At 39.5% G+C, this 20,234-nt stretch overlaps 1 protein-coding gene across 3 annotated transcripts; it reads right to left on the bottom strand.

The window, feature by feature from the left end:
• Positions 1-85: 85 nt before the first annotated feature.
• On the bottom strand, positions 86-17,515 carry egfl7 (EGF-like-domain, multiple 7). Of its 3 annotated transcripts, none has more exons than XM_058415111.1 (9): positions 17,375-17,515; positions 13,220-13,422; positions 12,977-13,096; positions 12,707-12,819; positions 11,955-12,050; positions 11,097-11,303; positions 6,023-6,093; positions 4,822-5,020; positions 86-2,275 (listed from the first exon to the last, which is right to left on the bottom strand). In XM_058415111.1, the coding sequence occupies exons 2-9, from the start codon at positions 13,300-13,302 to the stop codon at positions 2,256-2,258; spliced, it is 909 nt and encodes a 302-aa protein (XP_058271094.1). In that variant the 5' UTR covers positions 13,303-13,422; positions 17,375-17,515; the 3' UTR covers positions 86-2,255. The 3 variants fall into 3 exon arrangements, with proteins under 3 accessions (XP_058271094.1, XP_058271092.1, XP_058271093.1); XM_058415109.1 differs by having other exon boundaries at positions 87-2,275; positions 6,023-6,099; XM_058415110.1 differs by lacking the exon at positions 17,375-17,515 and adding an exon at positions 16,129-16,394 and having other exon boundaries at positions 87-2,275; positions 6,023-6,099.
• Between the last annotated feature and the right edge of the window lie 2,719 nt (positions 17,516-20,234).

Here is a 20,234-nt window from a genome sequence, read left to right as displayed (position 1 = left end):
GTTTTGTGTGTATGATCTGGTCTGGTGTGTTTTGATGAATATGTATTACAAATACACAAAATGTTCAGTGTGAAAGCCCATTGTAGGACCTGATATGACTTTTATTATTATTTGACACAAAGATGCAGTGGATCTGAACACAGCCTGTGTAAAATACCTTGGAGAAATAAACTAAAATAAATGTCATCTTTTTCCACATGGTAATAGACTTTTTTTTGCATTTTACTGTATTGCACTCTATCTGTGCTTTTGTTGCTCAACGATACACACACACCAGGCTTTCATCTACTAAATAACAAGTAGACTTTATTACAAACAGCTGCAGCATAAAAGGTAATACAGCAATACACTGATAAATGAATAAGCATGCCATTATTTATTCACCAGATGCACTCCATCATTCTAATCTAAGCAACAGAAATTCACTCCTAATACATTGTCACACAAACAAATAAGAAAATATCGAGTATAAAAATGACAAGAATTGCTCTCAAAAATAGTTGCCAATAGAAGTGTGCAAGTGTTGAATCCTGAGTATTTTGTTTTTGCTGAAAATACTTGGCTCATACTGATATTAATCTAGTTGTTCCCCCGAAGCTGTTTTGCTATTAGAAACCCTTCACATCACTATACTGTAGATTCTCTTGAGATTTTTGTTCAGATGGAAGGAGTCTCCAGTGTTAGTGCTTTGTAACACTCAGAGGTAATGCGCTAATTTTAGGTTTTCTGCAATGGGAGGGTCTTAAGGACAGAGCAGTTGCACTTTGTTTCCCTGTATCAGAATTTTTGTCTTATTAAAAGGAGAAAAAGGGGGTTTGGTGAGGGAATGTTTATAGCTGCTATAATGAAAGTCACATCACAAACTCACTTGTTTCACAGATGTTCCACAAAATGAAATATATCTATGAATGAAAAAAACAAGCGATATTCTTTAAAAAATTAAATATTATAATTATTGGACAATTGGTGTGGTATAAAAGGAATACAACACTTCTGTATATGCAACTCGAGAGTGATAACACATTGTTGATTATCTCACACCAATCCCTATGTGTTTGTTTTTCTTTTATTCTTGGCACATACTCTGTTCATGATTTACATTATGTGGCTAAAAGTATATGGACACCCCTTCTAATTGAGTTCATGTTGTATAGCCAAGCAACATCCAGACAAACATGGAACACTAAAATTGGTTTGTACTGAAAAACTCAGTGACTTTAACCATGATACATTTGCCACAAGTCAGAAATTCAGGAAATTTCTGCCCTGGTTCTGCACTAGTGAACTGTAAGTGCTATTATTGTGAAACAGAAGCATCGAGGAGCAGCCACAGGGCAGCCATAAAGTGGTAGATCATGCAAGAACTCAACATTACAAAGTGCTGAAGCATGTAAAAATCTCCTCTGTTTTGTTTTCATTTCTGGGTTCTAAACAGCCTCCAGAAGCAACATCAGGCACACGTCTATGTGTTTGAGCTTCATAAAATAGGTTTCCATGGCTGAGCAGGAGCACACAAGCCCAAGATCACTATATATAATGGCAAGTGTAGTGTTGTAATGCACACTGCCACTGGACTTTGGAGCAGTGAAAATGTGTTCTCTTGAATCTGGCAATAAATCTGGGTTTGGAAGATACTAGGAGAATCGCTACCTATTGGAGTGCATAGTGCCAATCGTACTGCTTGTTAGAGGATGGATAACAGGCCTTAGGGTTTGGGCTCAGCCCCTTAGATCCATTGAAGTTTAATATTTCGTTACAGCATACAAAGAAAATTTTCTGGCAAGAGTTAAGGGGAGACCTATTACCTGTTCCAGCATTACTGTGCCCCTGCTCACAAACCCCAATGAATACCTTTGGAATGTTCATTGCAAGCCAAGCCTTTTCATCCTTCTTCAGTGCCTGACCTCACGGGTGCTCTTTTGACTGAATGGTCACAAATTCCATCAACTATACTCCAACATCTAGTAGAAAGCTTTCTCAGAAGGGCGGCTGTCACAGTCATGAATTATGGGACAAGACAATATTAATGATTTTTGTGATTTTGGTTCAGCAAGCTCATATGTCATGGTCAGGTGTCCACATACTTTTGGGATAAAGTGTATTTAAAGACAGGTTTGATAATTGTGTGTTAAACATGTCAAAGTTGTGAAGTGACCACTGTAGTGCAGATTTGTCTCATTAACTGTTCTTTCTCCTGATGTTGAAGACAGGTTGTGTTGGTTGTATATTAAGTGGACCTTGTTGTTACTGATCATCTAGTTTTCTTGACAAGAGCCTGGAAAGAAGAAAAGTTGGAAAATGGTCACAGTAATGTAAAAAATACATTATATGGGCATGAAAAGTCTGCATACATACAAATATTTTTTATTTATACAGAGTGATGTATTGAGAATTTTATCAAGTTAAGTAAACTTTATTTGTCACATATACATTACTGCACAGTGAAATTCTTTCTTTGCATATCCCATCCTTGGGGTTGAGAATAGAGCACAGGGTCAGCCATGATATGGAGCCCCTGGAGCAGGGGAGGTTGGGGGCCTTGCTCAAGTGTCCAGTAATGGCAGCTTTGCAGAGCTGGGGCTTGAACCCCGTTCTTCCAGTCAACGACCCAGAACCATAACCACTTGAGCTACCACCACCCCACTTTTACAACACTTACACATTTCTGCAATTACCTAACAAAACAATCATGTGGCAGCAATGTAATGCATAAAATCATGCAGATATAGGCCATCCGCTTTGGGTAATGTTCACATCATCCATGACAATGGAGGAAAATGTGATCTCATTGATTTTGACCTTGGCTTGATTGTTGGTGCCAGATGGGCTTGTTTTTGTATTTCTATAACCGCTGATCTACTGACCTACGTTCTCTAGGGTTTACTCAGAATAGTGCCATAAAGAAAAGAGGCAGTTCTGCTGACAGAAATGCTTTATTGATGAGAGAGTGGAGAATGGACAGAGTGGTTTGAGCTGACGGAAAGATAAACACTGTACAATTGTGGTGAGCAGAACTGCATCTCAGAAGGCACAGCACGATGAACCATGAGGAAAATGAGCAACAAACATGAGAGGATCACATCAGGTTCTGCTTTTGGCAGCCAAGAACATAAGATTGAGGCTGCAGTGGGCACAGACTCACCATGACTGGACAGTTGAAGCCTGGGAAACGTAGCCTGGTTTGATGAAACTTTTCAAAATTTCATTGCATTTCTGTTCCAGTAACATGACTGTTAGTTAAAAGTGCAGGTCAGATATGGTACGCAGAACTGTAGTATGTAGTACATATAATTTATTATGATATTGACGTGGCATGGTGGCACAGTGGGTAGTATTCTTGTCTCATAGCTCCAGGGTACCAGGCTTGACCTGAACAGGTTACAGTGTGTTTAGAGGCTTTCTCTGGGATCTACACTTCCTTCCTGCCAAAAATCTACCAGTAGGTGGATTGACTTTAAATTTAGCTATACACAAAGCTAAATTACATCCTAAACAATTCTTTGCAGTGTAGCAGGGACCATTATCATGCTAAAAGAGGAAACCACCATTATCGTATATTGTTGCCATGACGGAGTGTACATGGCTGCAACAGTGTTTAGTGTGTTTGTCAGAGTAACATCCACATGACTGCCAGAACCCAAAGTTTCCCTGCAGAACACTGCACAGAGTATCACACTGCATCCACGGGCTTGCCTTATTCCTATAGTGCATCCTGTTGCCAGACTTTTCCCCAGGAAATGATGCACACGTACCCTGTCGTCCACATGGTGTAAAAGGTGATTCATCAGACCAGGCTACTTTCTTCCATTCCGTTATAGTTTTCTCATGCTCACTTGCCCATTGTAGGCATTTTTAGCAGTGCAGAGGGGTCAGCATGGGTAGTCTGACCGGTTTTCTGCCCATATGCAACAAGCTAATGCACTGTGTGTTCAGACAATTTTCTATCATAGCCAGGATTAACATTTTTAGCAATTTGTGCTAAAGTAGCTCAGGACCAGATGGGCTAGCCTTCACTCTCCATGTGCATCAATGAGCCTTGGGTGCCCATAACCCTGCACTAGTTCACTGGTTGTCCTTTCTCAGATCACTTTTGGTAGGTACTAACCACTGCACACTGGGAACACCCCATAAGACCTGCTGTTATGGAGATGATCTGGCGTAGTCACCTAGTCCTAATAAATAAAATCTTTACACCTTTTAATTTTTATGGCCTCCATCACATCAACTTCATGAACTGGCTATATATATCCTTTCTTATTGCCTAGGCTAGTTTTATGTCTAGCAACCCCCTCCATTACTATTTAGGCAAACTACTCAGCATGATGTATGATATTTGAAACACTTGAATTCTTCCTTGAATTCTCATTTAACATGTATTAATTACGAGATTAATGGAGGTTCAGCATAACCCATGTGACGAAATATTTTTCTGTGGGTAGTGACCAATAGAGACCAATAGCTACCACTGGCTACCAGTTTTAATGAACACAAGTAACAGACCCATTTTCAGTTAAAGGTTAAATAAAGTTAAATCAGGCAATGCTTTTGGTAGCAGATGCATAATAAACACATAATTGTGATAAAAGCTCTACTGGAGGAGGTGGAGCTAATGAATGGTGTAAGGTGGCGATACCCACCCCCTTTACATGAAAAAGGATCTAAAGGGAAGTCACCAATTATTATGCCAACTGGCACCAACAGATCAGCAGCAGTATACCAACAAATTATCAAGCGTACATTTTGTTACAAGCGTAAAACCTTTAGATTCCATGGGGGTTCATTACTTGCACTCTGTTCTTAATTAACATAACTCACACTTACATGATCCAAGACGCTCCTCCAGGAAGCTGACCTGCTCACTGAGAGAGTCTATTCTGTCCAGCTGCCGTAGTGAGTGTGAAAGGAAGTTGGTCTGGTCTGACAGGAAATCAGCCTTGTCCAACAGGAAGCCATTTCTGTTGGCCATATCCTCCTCTGGTAGAAAGAAAGTGGAAAACGGTGCAAGGACCATCTCCAATTTCTACAAAGGGAAAAACGAATTATTTTTAAATTTTAATTATAATTATTTTTTAAAAAAAAGAATTATTTTTAACCAATTGGTGTCTTTTAATGTGAGAAATGTTTAACAAAATTCATTCATTCATTCATTCATTGTCTATACCCGCTTATTCTTAGGACTCCTAGGGTCACGGGGGTCTGCTGGAGCCTATCCCAGCGCACATAGGGCGAAAGGCAGGGGTACACCCTGGACAGGTCGCCAGTCCATCGCAGGGCCACACATAGACAAACAACCACACACACTCACTCCTATGGGCAATTTAGAATTACCAATCAACCTAATGTACATGTCTTTGGACTGTGGGAGGAAACCGGAGTACCTGGAGTAAACCCACGCAGGCACGGGGAGAACATGCAAACTCCTGTTTAACAAAATATTCAAGAGAATTATTCATATCATATTTTATATATATATATATATATATATATATATATATATATATATATATATATATATATGATATGAATTAAATCAATTAAATTTTATTTCTATAGTGTATTTAACAATGGACATTGTCACAAAGCACCTTTACAGAAATATATCAATTTAAATGTATCCCTAATGAGTAAACCTGTGGCAGCAGTGACAAAGAAAATCTCTCTGATTTCAAGGTTTAGGAAGAATTCTTGAGAGGAACCAGTGTGATTATAAATAATTTCTCTTCTATAACTATATGGTCAAAAAGTGCAAATCCATAACTAGGTTCTCCCTTTGTCTGTGTGTTTTTTTCCATCTGGTATCCCAAGATCCTCAGTTTAGTGCTGAGCTCAGGGTACTATCTCTGCATCTCTCTAATTCCTTGGTTCTCAGGTTTCCTTTTATATCCCAGAAAAACACTATTATGTAGAGTGGCTATTCCAATCAACATAGTTTTTCATAATGTAATTGTTTAATTCTACAACTATAAAGAATGTATAGTATATATGGTACATTTTTTATGCAGCTACTTGGTATGTGTATTACCTGTTCCAGCAGCTGTACTCTATTTCTGAGAATCTGGACCTCTTCTGTAACATTTGCCACCAGTCCCGCATCTGCACCTTCAAACACACACATATACACACGTTCATGAGTTCACGTCCAAATTCAGTTTCAAATAAACACACCCAAACATTTAATACTGGATGTCTATTCAAATAACATTCAAATAAAGATTCCAATGTGATGGAATTTGTCTAATACACTACACTGGCAAAAAAATTTGGGACACCCCTCCAAATCGTTGAATTCAGGTGTTGTTTTTCAGGGGTTGGGCTTGGCCCCTTAGTTCCAGTGAAAGGAACTCTTAATGCTTCAGCATAGCAAGATATTTAGTCAGAGCACACAGTCCAGAAGTCACAAGCAGTCCAGAAATTCTTTTACATGATGGGGAACAGTGATGCAGCAAGAGTGCTTCATCTCAGTTCCAGCACTCCATTCCAGTTTTCATCCCTGTTAATCCTGAGCATGGGTTACAATCTGAGTTTTGCATGTTCTCCTCAGGTCAGTGTCTTTCGGGTTTTCGTTTTTTTCCAGCAAGTGAACAGTCAGTTCTCAGAGTATGATATGTCAGAAGCAGGATTTGAGCGACTTTGAGTCAAACTGTGATGGGGCAACAGGGTCAGACCATCTCCAAAACAGCATGCCTTGTGGGATATTTGCAGTACACTGTGGTGATTATCTACCAAAATTCATCCAAGAAAGGACAACCGGTGAACTGAAAACAGGGTCATGGGTGCCAAGGCTGATTCTCTGATTCACATGGGAAATGAAGGCTTGCCTGTCTGGTCCAATCCCACGGGAGAGCTACTGTAGGACTTTTGCTTCAGCAATATGCAACAATTGCTGGAAACGTTAATGCTAGCAATGACAAAAAAGAGTCAGAACACAGAGTGCATTGCAGAATGCATCACAGAATGCTGTCCCTGTCCACTGCCGAAAGCACCTGCAATGGGCACATGAGCATCAGAACCATAGAGCAAAGAAAAAAGCTGGCTTGGTCTAATGAATCATGTTTTTCTTTAACATGATGTGGATGGCAGGTGCTTGTGTGTCACTTACCTGGGGAAGAATATCTTTGTTTCCCATTGAAAGCTTGTTAACGTCTCCAGTATCTGCAGTGGTTAGTGGTTTTCATTGTGAGCCAGACACTTCAGCCCCCCTTTTATACTGACGACCCCAACTCAGGAATGTTATGAGTTCTTTTCAAATTAGACTGTTACACAAATCACTAAGTAACAAGAGGAGAATGTAATCCCAGTAGCATATATCTGACTGGCTGGACTCCAGACCAATCAGACAACAAGTTTCTCTGGGTCAACTGGACTCCACTGCTTGGGTCCTGATCTGGGACTGAATGAGAGCCAGAGCCAGTTCCATACTACACACACACACACACACACACACAGATGCCCACGTTAGATTTGACTTTCTTGCATACACATATATCACAATCATATCTTGAGAATCTGTCCCAGATGTGTGTGTTATTATGCAAGTGGGGCTAAGCATGTGTACAGGGAGGGAGAGAGAGGGGAGAAAGAAAGGCAGAGAGGGGGGAAGGGGGTTGAACCAAATTTGAGTTTTAAAATAGAAAGGAAAAAGAGAGTTTGGATGAAAAGGGCAGTTGCGTTTTTTTCCCTTCAGCATAGCTTCAAAGTTTGTGTCCTTCTGCCCTTTATTCTATCTATCTATCTATCTATCTATCTATCTATCTATCTATCTATCTATCTATCTATCTATCTATCTATCTATCTATCTATCTATCTATCTATAAATCTATAACTTCTCTCTTTCTTTCTCTCTCTCTCTCCTGTAACCCCCTGCCAAATTTCATGATTTCATACTGGTATCTTCTGTGGTGAACTGTCTACTGTTTGCTAATGCCAGGGCCACACCAAATGGTAACTGGGGTTTGCATCGAATTTGCCCATCTAAATAACCTCAGAAGGTGTCTTGATTCTATGCTGATCCTAACTGTTTTTCTTCATAGGCTATCCTCTGTTGTGGGTTAAATCCAGTTTGCCATGACTACTTGAAAGGACCCTGTCGTCTTGTGTTTGTTGGCAAGAGATTTTTGAGATCCCAGGTTTGACAGCTGGGATCAATGTTCAGTACTCTTTATAATATACACTAATCAGCTACAACATTATGAGCACTGACAGGTGAAGTGAATAACACTGATTATCTCCTCATCATAGCACCTGTTAGTTGGCAGAATATATTAGGCAGCAAGAGATGTCCCCCATGTGATGTAAAAGAAAACATGATTCATCAGACCAGGACACCTTCTTCCATTGCTCCGTGGTCCAGTTCTGATGCTCAAGTGCCCACTGTTGGCACTTTTGGCAGTGCAAAGGGGTCAGCATGGGCACCCTGAGTGGTCTGTGGCTGTGCAGCCCCATACGCAACAAACTGCGAAGCACTGTGTATTCTGACACCTTTCTATCAAAACCAGCATTAACTTCTTCAGCAATCTGAGCAACAGTAGCTCGTCTGTTGGATCGGATCACACGGGTCAGCCTTCACTCCCCACGTGCCCATGACCCTGCCACTGGTTCACCCCATTCCCTCCTTGGACCACTTTTGATAGATACTGACCACTGCAGAGTGGGAACACCCCACAAGAGCTGCAGTTTTGGAGATGCTCTGATCCAGTGGTCTAGCCATCACAATTTGGCCCTTGTCAAACTCGCTCAAATCCTTACACTTGTCCATTTTTCCTGCTTCTAACACATCAATTTTGAGGACAAAATGTTCACTTGCTGCCTAATATATCCCACCCACTAACAGGTGCCATGATGAGGAGATAATCAGTGTTATTCACTTCACCTCTCAGTGATCAGAATGTTATGCCTGATTGGTGTACATCTGTGAAAACTATCATATGCAGATTCTCACATTTTGAACATCTGTTTGGACTGTATAAACACTATATTGATGTTCAGGTATAAAGAAGAAACTATACTGTTTTTTTCTGCAGTTTTTTCTGGTAGGTTTGGGTGGCCTGCACTGTATTACTGTAGGTGATGTCATAGTGAATGAATGAGTGTTGCTCCAAATATTTGAGTACTGTGTAAACCCCTATTCTTTTTTATCATTTCAGAACCTGCTACAGAATTGTTGGCTTATGTCTTACAGTAGAATTCTTGGCCTGTCTGACTGCACAGCTGGACACAAACAAACAAGCCCAGAGCATCAAAACATTTTAAAGCCTCAATTCTACAAATACATGCATTAAAAAAACAATTTTACAAATCCATAACATTAATCTATTCCTTACCCTTCCACAATGCTAGAGTGTTGTTTCACTTACAGAGACTAGCGGATTTGCAGTAGACTCCTAATCCAAGCTAAATCCACTCAGAGCAACTACTGTAATATTTCAATTCTTTTTAGCAGCTGAGAATACATGTGAAATATCTGTATTAGCTATTCCATACAGTTTGATCCAAGGTATGTGCGTTCATGAGTGTGTGTGTCGGAAAGTGTGTTTAGTCCATTGTTGTTGCTGCCAGTCACAGTGCACTATTACTCACGGTACGATTTCACAAGGGCATAGCGCGTACCAAAAGTAATAATGAACCGTGAGACTAGCCAAAAACACTATTAACATGAACTATTATAAAATTGTAGCTACACAAAACAACAGAACTGTATGTTATATAAATGATTCAAATTATTCTGTATATGCTTTATATATATATATATATACACACACACCTATCAGGCATAACTGGGCATAATTGGTCCCCCTTTCGCTGCCAAAACAGCCCTGACCTGTCGAGGCATGGACTCCACTAGATCCCTGAAGGTGTGCTTTGGTATCTGGCACCAAGATGTTAGCAGCAGATCCTTTAAGTCCTCTAAGTTGCGAGGTGGGGCCTCCATGGATAGAATTTGTTTGTCCAGCACATCCCACAGATGCTCGATTGGATTGAGATCTGGGGAATTTGGAGGCTACGTCAACACCTCAAACTCATTATTCTGTTCATCAAACCATTCCTGAACCATTTTTGTTTTGTGGCACGGCGCATTATCCTGTTGAAAAAAGCCACAGCCATCAGGAAATGCCGTTTCCATGAAAGTGTGTACATGGTCTGCAACATTGTTTAGGTAGGTAGTATGTGTCAAAGTAATATCCACATGGATGGCAGGACCCAAGGTTTCCCAGCAGAACATTGCCCAAAGCATAACACTGTGGACTGGAGTCCAAGCCTCGATGGGCCAGGGCTGTTTTGGCAGCAAAAGGGGGACCAACAGAATATTAGGAAGGTGGTCATAATGTTATGGCTGATCGATGTATATAAAATGTAACATATCAAGCATTTCCTTTTTTTTCTGCAGTCCACATATAGAAAAGAAATATTTTATCATATGACTTTACCCTTATTTGGTATGAAAAAAAAGTTAAAAGAGAAAGAAGACAAAAATATGCGGAAAGGATTGGTTGGGGAGATTCTACAGAGATACATGAAACTAAAGTACGGAAACTATCTATTTTTATGCTGTGTACCACCAGGAATCATGTCATGTTTGTTTTGTTTTTGCTGTATGACATGCCAATAATTTAATATGGAAGCATTACATTTTGAACTTGCAATCCAACACAAACTGATGGGTGAACTTCAGGGATCTGCTTGTGATGACAGCAGATGAATTTGATTTCCTCTAGACTCTACTAGCTTCAAAGGGTTTCACACTACACAATTCACTGCAGAAAATATAAAACATGCTTAAAACCAGCCTTGGTGACAGATTACAAACTGTATATGCAAACTTCATATAGCTGAATTGCTCACATTACACAAGCAGTCACCACAGGAGCGTAGCGAGTAGTCACTGAACTGGGGACTAGGAAGTGGAAATTGGCAACTGGGAAATTGGGGCTAAAATTGCATAGTGTGAACTAGACATTATTGAAAGGAATTCCTAGCCCAGGAATCAATCTATCTAGGAATTTAGGACCTAGCCTAGGCTAAATATTTTTAATGTTCACATGCATAACACACAGTGTTCAGTGCTGAATATCTTGAATTAAGTGAAATGAATTTCTCACCTCTATTGTTATTTGTGGATAGATGATTGTCTACTTCGCGCTCGCTGGCTACAGTTGGATGAGAAGGAAGAGGAAGAGCACAAAGGCTTAGACAAGATCGTCTGTCTTCAGCCAGACGGAATCCGTCAGCACACACACACTGATAACTTCCTGCAGAGTTCATGCACTGGTGACTGCAACCATGTGCCCCTTTACACTCATCCACATCTACCACAGAAAGAGAGAGAGAGAGAGAGAAAGAGAGAGAGAGAGAGAGAGAGAGAGGGGAGAGAGAAAGAGAGCATTACACAGAGGCCATCAATTTGACAAATAGGATATGATTGGTTCCAGCTGTGTGTGGGTGCTTGTATGTGTCTGTATGTGTGTGTGTGTGTGTGTATGTGTCTTTATGTGTGTGTGTGTGTGTGTGTCTGTGTGTATGTGTCTTTGTGTGTGTGTGTGTGTGTGTGTGTGTGTGGGTGTGAAGCACTAACATCAATATTGTTACAGAAGTACTTCTCTTAAAATGAATTGCTAAATTGGTGTTACACTAGTGTAATAAAAGAAAGAAAGAAAGAAAGAAAGAAAGAAAGAAAGACTAATGAGAAAGAAAGCGTGACTAATGAGTGTGTTAGGTAAATAAAGTGTGCAGGTTTAAGCAAAAGTAATAACTTAATGTTACATCCCTTTTTCTCTATGCACTTCCAAAATATCATGTGAATTTCACAGTGAGCTGTCTGCACAATGTAAGTGTAATCTATGAGAAAGAAATAGTATGAGGAATAATCAAATTTCCTCCAAGCATTATAATTAAAATTTATGTTGGTTGTATGTCTGGATCCTTTCAGTGGAATGTGTGATATGTGTGACTTCGGGCACCTATCTGGCAGTAGCGTCCTGTCCAGCCAACAGGACATGCACAGTGATTTGGCTTTGTGCAGGATCCACCATTAAGACATGACTGCACACACACCGCTGTAGAAACATACACATACAAAGAAAGACACACACATAAACACACATTTATGAAATACAGGGAGCGGATTTGCTGCAGTAGAGGTTGACAAGTTGACAGGTTGAGACCAAAAAACACTGCAAATGTGTATCAGTCCTTGTGCACAATCATACAGATACTTTAAAAAAACCTATAAAAAAATGTTTAAATTAAAGTTACTATTTTATCCATAATGAGCAAGCCTGAGGCGATGGTGGCACGGAAAAACTCCCTGAAATGACATGAGGAAGAAACCTTTAGAGGAACCAGGCTCAGAAGGGAACCTCATCCTCATTTGGGCAACACTGGACGGTAAATAATGTAACTGTAACTAAATAAAAAATAAGAAAACCAGTGTTTCTGAAAATGCAAGTAGTCATTTGATAAACGCTATATGACAAAATATTTTAATTATTAAAAAATGTATTAGCTGACACACACCACTCCAAACTACTTGTCAGAAATGATGTAGCATTCTGGCTCAAGTAACATACACAATATTTCTATACTCAATAGAGTAGTTTTCCTCAGTGTCATCTTGGATCAAAAACTTTGTGGTATGATAACAATGTTTCCCAACATCTAACAAAATTGTATAAGTGTGGCCGAGGCTTTTCAGTGTCTTCGGGCGTTTTACCATGGTTACAGTTGAGCGAGTGGACACGTCTCCATCCTGGACAGCATTCGGAGTAAATGTGGGAGCTCAGCTCTAGCCGGCTCACCTGTCTGTAGGAGACTTTATACACTGTCCTGAAACACATGTATCAGATATACTTTTAAAATTTTCATTAATAATAAACCACCAACCTTATATACTGGAAAGATTTTTACACACACACAAACACAACACCTAGCTATTCTTTACAGCACACACACAACCATTCAGTTCCATTGTTTGTGTTCTTACTTGTATGTGCTACAGATGCGTTGGTTGTGGCATATGGTGAGGTATGGTTTGTGTACAGGCTGGATGAAAGATTCTGTACTGGTCACTACTCTTTCAGCTTTCCCAGCACATACTCTCCGTCTGCAGGAGGCACATACACAGTTATTTAACAAATACTAAGAATAAACAAAAGAAAACACACTGTCAGACTGGACACCAGAATGTTAGCATACACAAACGTTAATAATAAGAAATGCTGGATACCCATGATGACCGTGGAACTGTAGAGGAGTGCAACTTGCATGGAGGGAGAAAAGAAAAGAAGAGAGTATGACCGTGCCATACATCCCTCCCCCTTTTTTCACACACACAACAACTGTCGTTCTCTCAAACTCCCTTTCTTTCTGTCTCTCTGTCACTGTGGTGTTTGTGGTGAAAGAGGTCCTCTTTCCAAGTATGAGTGCTATCTGATAATGAGAAAGAGAGAGAGAGAGAGAGAGAGATCACACATAATGACATCATTCAGTCAATTATTCAGGTTTTTTGCTCACAGCCATCATGTTAAGAAATGTAGATCATCATCAGTGACCTCAGGCACCATGCCTGCTCCTAATAAGATCTCCAGTAGCATAGATTTCACTAGAGTTGATATTACAATTGTTGTGTAATGAGTATTCTTCTATTTAGTTTTTTCTGCTTACATATATTGGCATTTTTGCATGTCCTAGTCAGAAATTCAACAGATGACTCTCATAGCATTGTTTTTATATTTAAATCAATTCAATTCAATTCAATTTATTTGTAAAGTGCCTTTTACAATGGACATTGTCTCAAAGCAGCTTTACACTACCAGTGAAAAGTTTGGACACACCTTCTAATTCCATGCTCTTTCCTGATGTTTATTTCTTTCTAGGGTTAGCTGAAGGTGGCCAAAATACACAATAATGTCCTCTGAACAGTTGTTTTTGAGATGTGTTTGCTACTGATGCTCTGTAAAGCCTTCATAACGGCTCTAATCTGAGGTGCTGTTAATTGGTGATTTCTGAGGCTGGTAACTCTAAATGAACTTCTCCTCTGCAGCAGAGGTAAGTTTTGGTCTTGCTTTACTGGGATGGTCTTCATGTGAGCCAGTTTCATCATGGTGCTTGATGGGTTTTGCAAATGCACTTGACAATACTGTTCTTGCAAGAACTATCCCAGAACACCTGACCTTCGTGTCTTAAAATAAAATCTGACTGTTTTTTGTTGTCATTACATATGGATTACTTAAGTCCATGTGTGTTATTTCATAGTTTTGAAATCTCCAGTATTGTTCTAGAATGTAGAAAATAAATCCCTAAACAAAAAACACTGAATGAAAAGGTGTGTCCAAACTTTTGACTGGTAGTGTACCTGCTAATGTATCAAAATATCATAAACAACATTGCATTGTCAAAGAGCTGTAAACTTCAGTTGTGTTACTAATGCCACCCACAACCAGACAAATGAGTCTAAATGCTGTTAATTTAGATTATGAATTTAATTATTGTGCATTATCCCAACTAACAACACAACTGTCATTTTTTATTTAACAAATTTCCAGTTATTTAAGTAGCAGCACAGTTCTGTATGGATGAAAGACCAATTCATAGTGAAAGAGCCTTTTACTAAATTGAGCTTTTACAAAGTGTATAGTTCATCTATGTTTTTAATTAAAGTTTATGAGACAGTCTAAAGGCTTTTATGTTCTACCTTTTCGTTTGAACCTTACCTCCTGCAGAGTGTGTACATGTGGGTGATATGTCTAAGCAGCCACATGTAAGCCTTGGGTGATCAGTGGAAGAGTATAAGAACAATTCAGCAATGAGGCCACACACCTAACAGCCCCACATGGTAACCTTACTTTTCAATGTACTTATGTAAGTGTGTGTGTGTCTATTTGTTTATTTCTTCAATGACAAGACAGTGAGATCATGTAACATCAAAGAATATGCCTAACTGACTGGCCTAATATTCCTAATTGTACTGAATGCCTGTTATGATTGTTACTGTTATATGATTCTAAAACGTTGCACAATTCCTAGTCAAAAGTCATTTTAGTACTATGCCTTCACTTGAGCTTTTCCACATTTTGTATTGTTACAGCCTGAAACTGAAATGGATTAATTTAAGATTTTGACAATTTGATTGAAATGATTCAGCTTTTCACATCTGGATCCTGATTTAATAGCCTGTGCTTCTTAGCAAAGTTGCTCAAGCTCTGTCAGATTGTAAAGACAAATACTGATGTGCAACAGTTTTAGTCTTTCCAAAAGTCTTAAACAGATTGAGGCCTGGGCTTTGACAGGGACAGTCTGACACTTTTAGGACACTTGGCTTCATATTGATCTCAAACCTAACAAGTTTCCCATTCTCAAAGAAATAATGCAAAGAGCCACAACCATATGATGCTCCCACCACCATGCTTTACTCTGGGGATGGTGCTCTCAGGATGAAAGATTCTACTAAATGTAATGTTTTGTGCTAAAGCCTAAAAAGGTATTTCAACATGGACTTTTTTACATAAAGAATCTCAAATGGTGAGGCAAATTTGGGCTACTTTGAACTACTTTCCAAAGTTGATGTTTTTCTTCTCATTAATTGTTATAAACATTTCTTGCTCCTGAAGCAGATTGTTAAGGGCCTTGTCCAAGGGCCAAATAGTGGCAGCTTGGCAGTGCTGGGGTTTGAATCCCTGATATTCTGATCAGTAACTCTGAGCCTTAACTGCTGAGACTATTACTTATCAGGCCAGAAGATATATACTGCTATATTATGCTGTCCCAGTTTACTTGATATCCCAATATACAATCCATTCTACAACAAACTCAAACTCATGCAGGACTTCTCTTAACAAATCACCACGCATAACTCATTTGAATATTTAATACCTAAGGAGGGCTTAAACACTCAGAAAGGTGATTAAAAAGAACTTAAAAGTTACTTTAGATATTTTTTATCTAAAGTTTTCTATCAAATGCTTTGTGAGCTCATTCTGTAGCACCATCGAGTCACGCGTTGCTCTGCACCTCCTCACGTCCTTACACACCACAACACAAATCCCACACAAGTCAAAAGCTCGGATGCAAATGGATCCGCGTGCGCGCGCGCGCGCGTGTGTGTGTGCGTACAGTTTAGCGCAGTTACAAACTTACGGAGCGTTCCCCCGGTCCCGGACTCACAGAGTGTATTCCGAACAAGAGCGTCCCAAATCCAAAATTCCCACAAACACACAGGCGAAAGTGTGTTTCAATGCTTTACTTCTGGACAAAACACGATTAAAAGTATGTATAAAAAGTGGTAACGACGCAGCAATCATACACAGCACGCATCCTACTGCTCCCTTTTTTGAGAACTCTGTGTGTGTGTGTGTGTGTGCGTGTTGGAAGCGCACGGAGCGCTCGAGCCAAAAGATTGTCAAAAACGTGCAGGGGGGTAAAAAAAAACAACCAACTTTCCGTCATTTTCTAAGCGCGCCCTGGCGCACGCGCACGCACGCGCGCACACACGCACACGCAGACTGTGCGGTTCAAACGGGAGCCGCTTGTACTAGTTGCTCCAAGAAACTAAAGTGCAAAAAGGTTTGTTTTTAACGCCTCTAAATAGTCATTATTGAAGGGGCCAACCTGACTGGCCCTTAGTCACAGTGAGTCAGTAAAGAATGATAACATAACGAAACATTTCTAAGCAACACCATCCTCAAACGCACTACACCGAGGCCCATGCTAAGGGGTGGTCTGCAGTGAAATTCAGTCCAGAATCAGAAGTTCAGGGGTGAAGCTGGACCTGATCCAACACTCTAAAACACACCACTATTCGTTTGACTCTGCCTAAGTAAGCTGGATCAGGTCTGACTGCACCCCTAGACACTTTTTGTTCTGCAGTGAATGAGTACTTCCCCTTTACAGGTTGTTGGTCATTGTGAATATGAGAAATATGATTATCCAAGTCTCAGTTAAGGGGCATGTGATGGGATGTGATGTCTCCCCAGTATAGAAAAGCAAATAAATCTATTTCAATCCGGTGTATAGTTAAGATTTATGCAAATAGAAACATCTGGATTTCTTAACTGCTTTAAAACGTTGACTAGAAATTATAAATAGGTGAAAAAAAACAATGTTAGCATAGCCAAACAACAACAAAAGCTTCAATACAGATACGTAAAGTCCTACAGAATTTATGAAAATTAATATACAAATATGCAATAAAAATTAGTTAGAAAAAAGTTAATTAAAAGTAGTTAGTTAATTAAAAAAAAGTAGTAATAATAAGCCAAAATTAACAATGTGCAGGTCTTGTAAACAATGGAAAAAACAGAAATAAGTATTAATAAATATTTTATATGATATATTAATTTAGGAAATAGCTTAATTTCAAAGCATGATTTCAAAGCTCACTTACCTTTTTAAAACCACATGGCTCCACATTGTCCTTGCACTGTGCAGCAGATCTGAATGGCTTTGTGATTTGGGCCACCTCTCCATCATTTCTTTTAAACCTCTTTTATGCTCAGTTTTTTATTTGAATCTCCCTGCAAACAGGCTAAAGAGGAATGGCATGCAATGGGGGGTTTACACCATGCTTTTAACATTTAGTCCTTTCCTGTGGAACTCAGGAAGTGTGATCCCAAAACCGGACATCCTATGAAAGCTGTTCCTATATCCACAAGGAATTGTATGTACCACTTGTGACCTACTGTTTTGCAATGATTGTGCAATACCCCACATGTGGCCTACTGTTTTGACTTGGCTCTGTAACATGCAATTTGGGCCACAATTGTTAAAGATCATATAGTAATTTTTATTAATAGAAAATAAATCAAATTAAAGTCACAGACATCAAGGCTCAGATAGAATATTGTCTGCCATCTTGCTCTACCTTTCTCTCTCTTTGTGGAATTACAATAATGCCTAGGAGTGGTGTTGGTTACAAGGAAGGCGCTACAGACCCAGAGACAGAGAGAGGGCCAGTGTATAATTAATTACAAATACCTCCTGATTAGACCATAGTAGCCCATGTAAAATTCAAAATCCAATATGACAGATAAAAACTGGACATCTGTGCTTGGTCAAGGTAGCACCAAGTGGCCTTTCCCAAAATAGGCAAGTGCCACGCCTTACCAAGCACCCATGCCTTGCAAACAGTCCTAGCTTGGCATGGTATTGGCTTTTAGGGAAAAAAAAAACAAAAAAGAAAACTTTACACTTAAAAAGAAAATTTTACATTTCCAACTCATTCCACACTCCTCCTTACGGGTGTTTCAAGATTCTTCTGGCAATCCTATCTAATGTGGTGAATTAAACAGTAATTATTGTTACTACCTCCATACCTAATGACGATGAGTACCAGCAAATAAGTTTTAAGTTTAAAGGTTATCAAATAAGTGGTCACATAATGAAATATTATTGGATTTTTATTAATAAAAAAATATGAATAAAAATCCAATAATATTAATGGATCTTAGCCCAATAATGAGATGTTCAGTGTACTGTTATTTTGTTATCCTTAATTTTCTTATATTAGAGAAACCAGAAAAAGAAAATATAAACCAAGTGAAAGCACACCATTATTTGCTATTTGCAACCACAAAATTGCTATATTATTATATTATTAGATAATATAATATTATATTATCTACAAATAAAGAGATTCAAAAGTAGTTCATTTGCAGCCAGTAACAATGAGTCGGTTATGTTTTCAGTGAACTAAGAAATACATGATTGCTCAAAAATATTGAAAATATAGTGTTAATATATTAAGTAAATGATTCTTGAGATACAATTAGAATTAGATCAAAAAGTCTGAAACCAAATATTTGATCAATTGTGGTCTAACTTTTAAGGAGCTCGATTGTAAATTTTGTCATGATTGTGTTACTGTGGCAAAGCCCATAGCACGGGCCATAGCAAACAAAATATATGTACTGTATGACTGACAGATATAACATAAAAGGCTTGGTATGGCAAATAATACCTCACTAATTCAATGTAGGCCACCAAAAGGTATTTAGAATGAGTGCAGAGGTTCTGGGGATGCTGGGGTGACCTGAATTGAGGGAGCTGTAGACCCACTGCATGAATGGTTGGCCGTATTGCTTGGTGAGTGGATACTCCAGAGGTGGGGCTTATTCTTCTGGGATTTCTCCCATTTTCTCCCAACGAAAAGGAGCAATGATAATAGTGGGATGAAGGGTTCAGGGGTGCTTGGTTTCTGCATGGGGTCATAACAATGAGAAAGGGCATTTTGTTTTCCAAAATGAACAGGGGAAGAGCTTGCTAGGGTTTCCGTGACACTGTGACAACACTGCCCCTATCCCGCAGCTGGATGTGTCCAAATGGAGGTGAAGCCATGGGAATCCTAAAATGACAGCATTAGCAGGTGGTTGTGTATTGAGAAGTACCAACTCCTTCACATGAAATAGTCCTATTTTCCACCTGAATGGCATGTAATGCGGTGTCATTCCAGCCACTCTGAGTGGCTTATGTCCAGAATGTAACAGCATATTTAGCAGCGGGGTCGGTACCTTCTTGTAGTTGTAGAAGCTGAAGTGAAATGTGTGACTAGTGACATCTCCAATTGGCTGGGGGAAATATGTAAAAGAGCTATGCACCTGTGTATCAGTGTTCCAGACCACTGTTGTCCAGTCCAGAGCTCACCCCATGAGTATAGGCATTAGGAAAGACAAAAAAACAGTTTGTAGAATGCTTGTGGTACACCTCTGGCTGGAGGGTGAAGAAAATATCGCATTGCTGTAAGAACCCCCTGCAGTGGTCCACCGAGCCGTCAAACTTTTCTGGGGTAACCAACTTGGCGGGCTTCCCTCAGGCAGCGGGGACTGTTCTCATGGCTTGAATCAAGTGAGTGTTGGAGGCTTTGAGCATGGTGACTTGTTCATGGTAGGCTGCCAACATCTCACCTTGTTGGGCCTTATAGCTGTGTTGCTTCCGCTGTATTCATAGTGAGCGAAGTATTCTGTGTGCAAAGTATACCCATGTGTGGTATTATATTAAATCCACAGCAAACAAATCCAAAACAATTTGCAGAATCAGAGATGAGAAAACCAGGCAGAGTAGTCCAAATAAAAGTAAAGGCAGTCAGTGGAGCAACGGTACAAAAACGGCAAAAACCAAAGAGCAGAAACGAGAATAAACACAGCAAGGGTCATACACATGAAATAAAGGCAGATGTAACATGAAAGGCTCAGTATGTTGCAACGTCAAACAATACTTTGCACAGAGTCTGTGAAAATACCAGCTTATAA

Source organism: Hemibagrus wyckioides, linkage group LG18 (genome assembly GCF_019097595.1).
Source record: "Hemibagrus wyckioides isolate EC202008001 linkage group LG18, SWU_Hwy_1.0, whole genome shotgun sequence".
Classification (NCBI taxonomy): domain Eukaryota; kingdom Metazoa; phylum Chordata; class Actinopteri; order Siluriformes; family Bagridae; genus Hemibagrus; species Hemibagrus wyckioides.
Note: the sequence above shows the minus strand (reverse complement) of the source record. Positions and strands in the feature narration are given on the sequence as shown.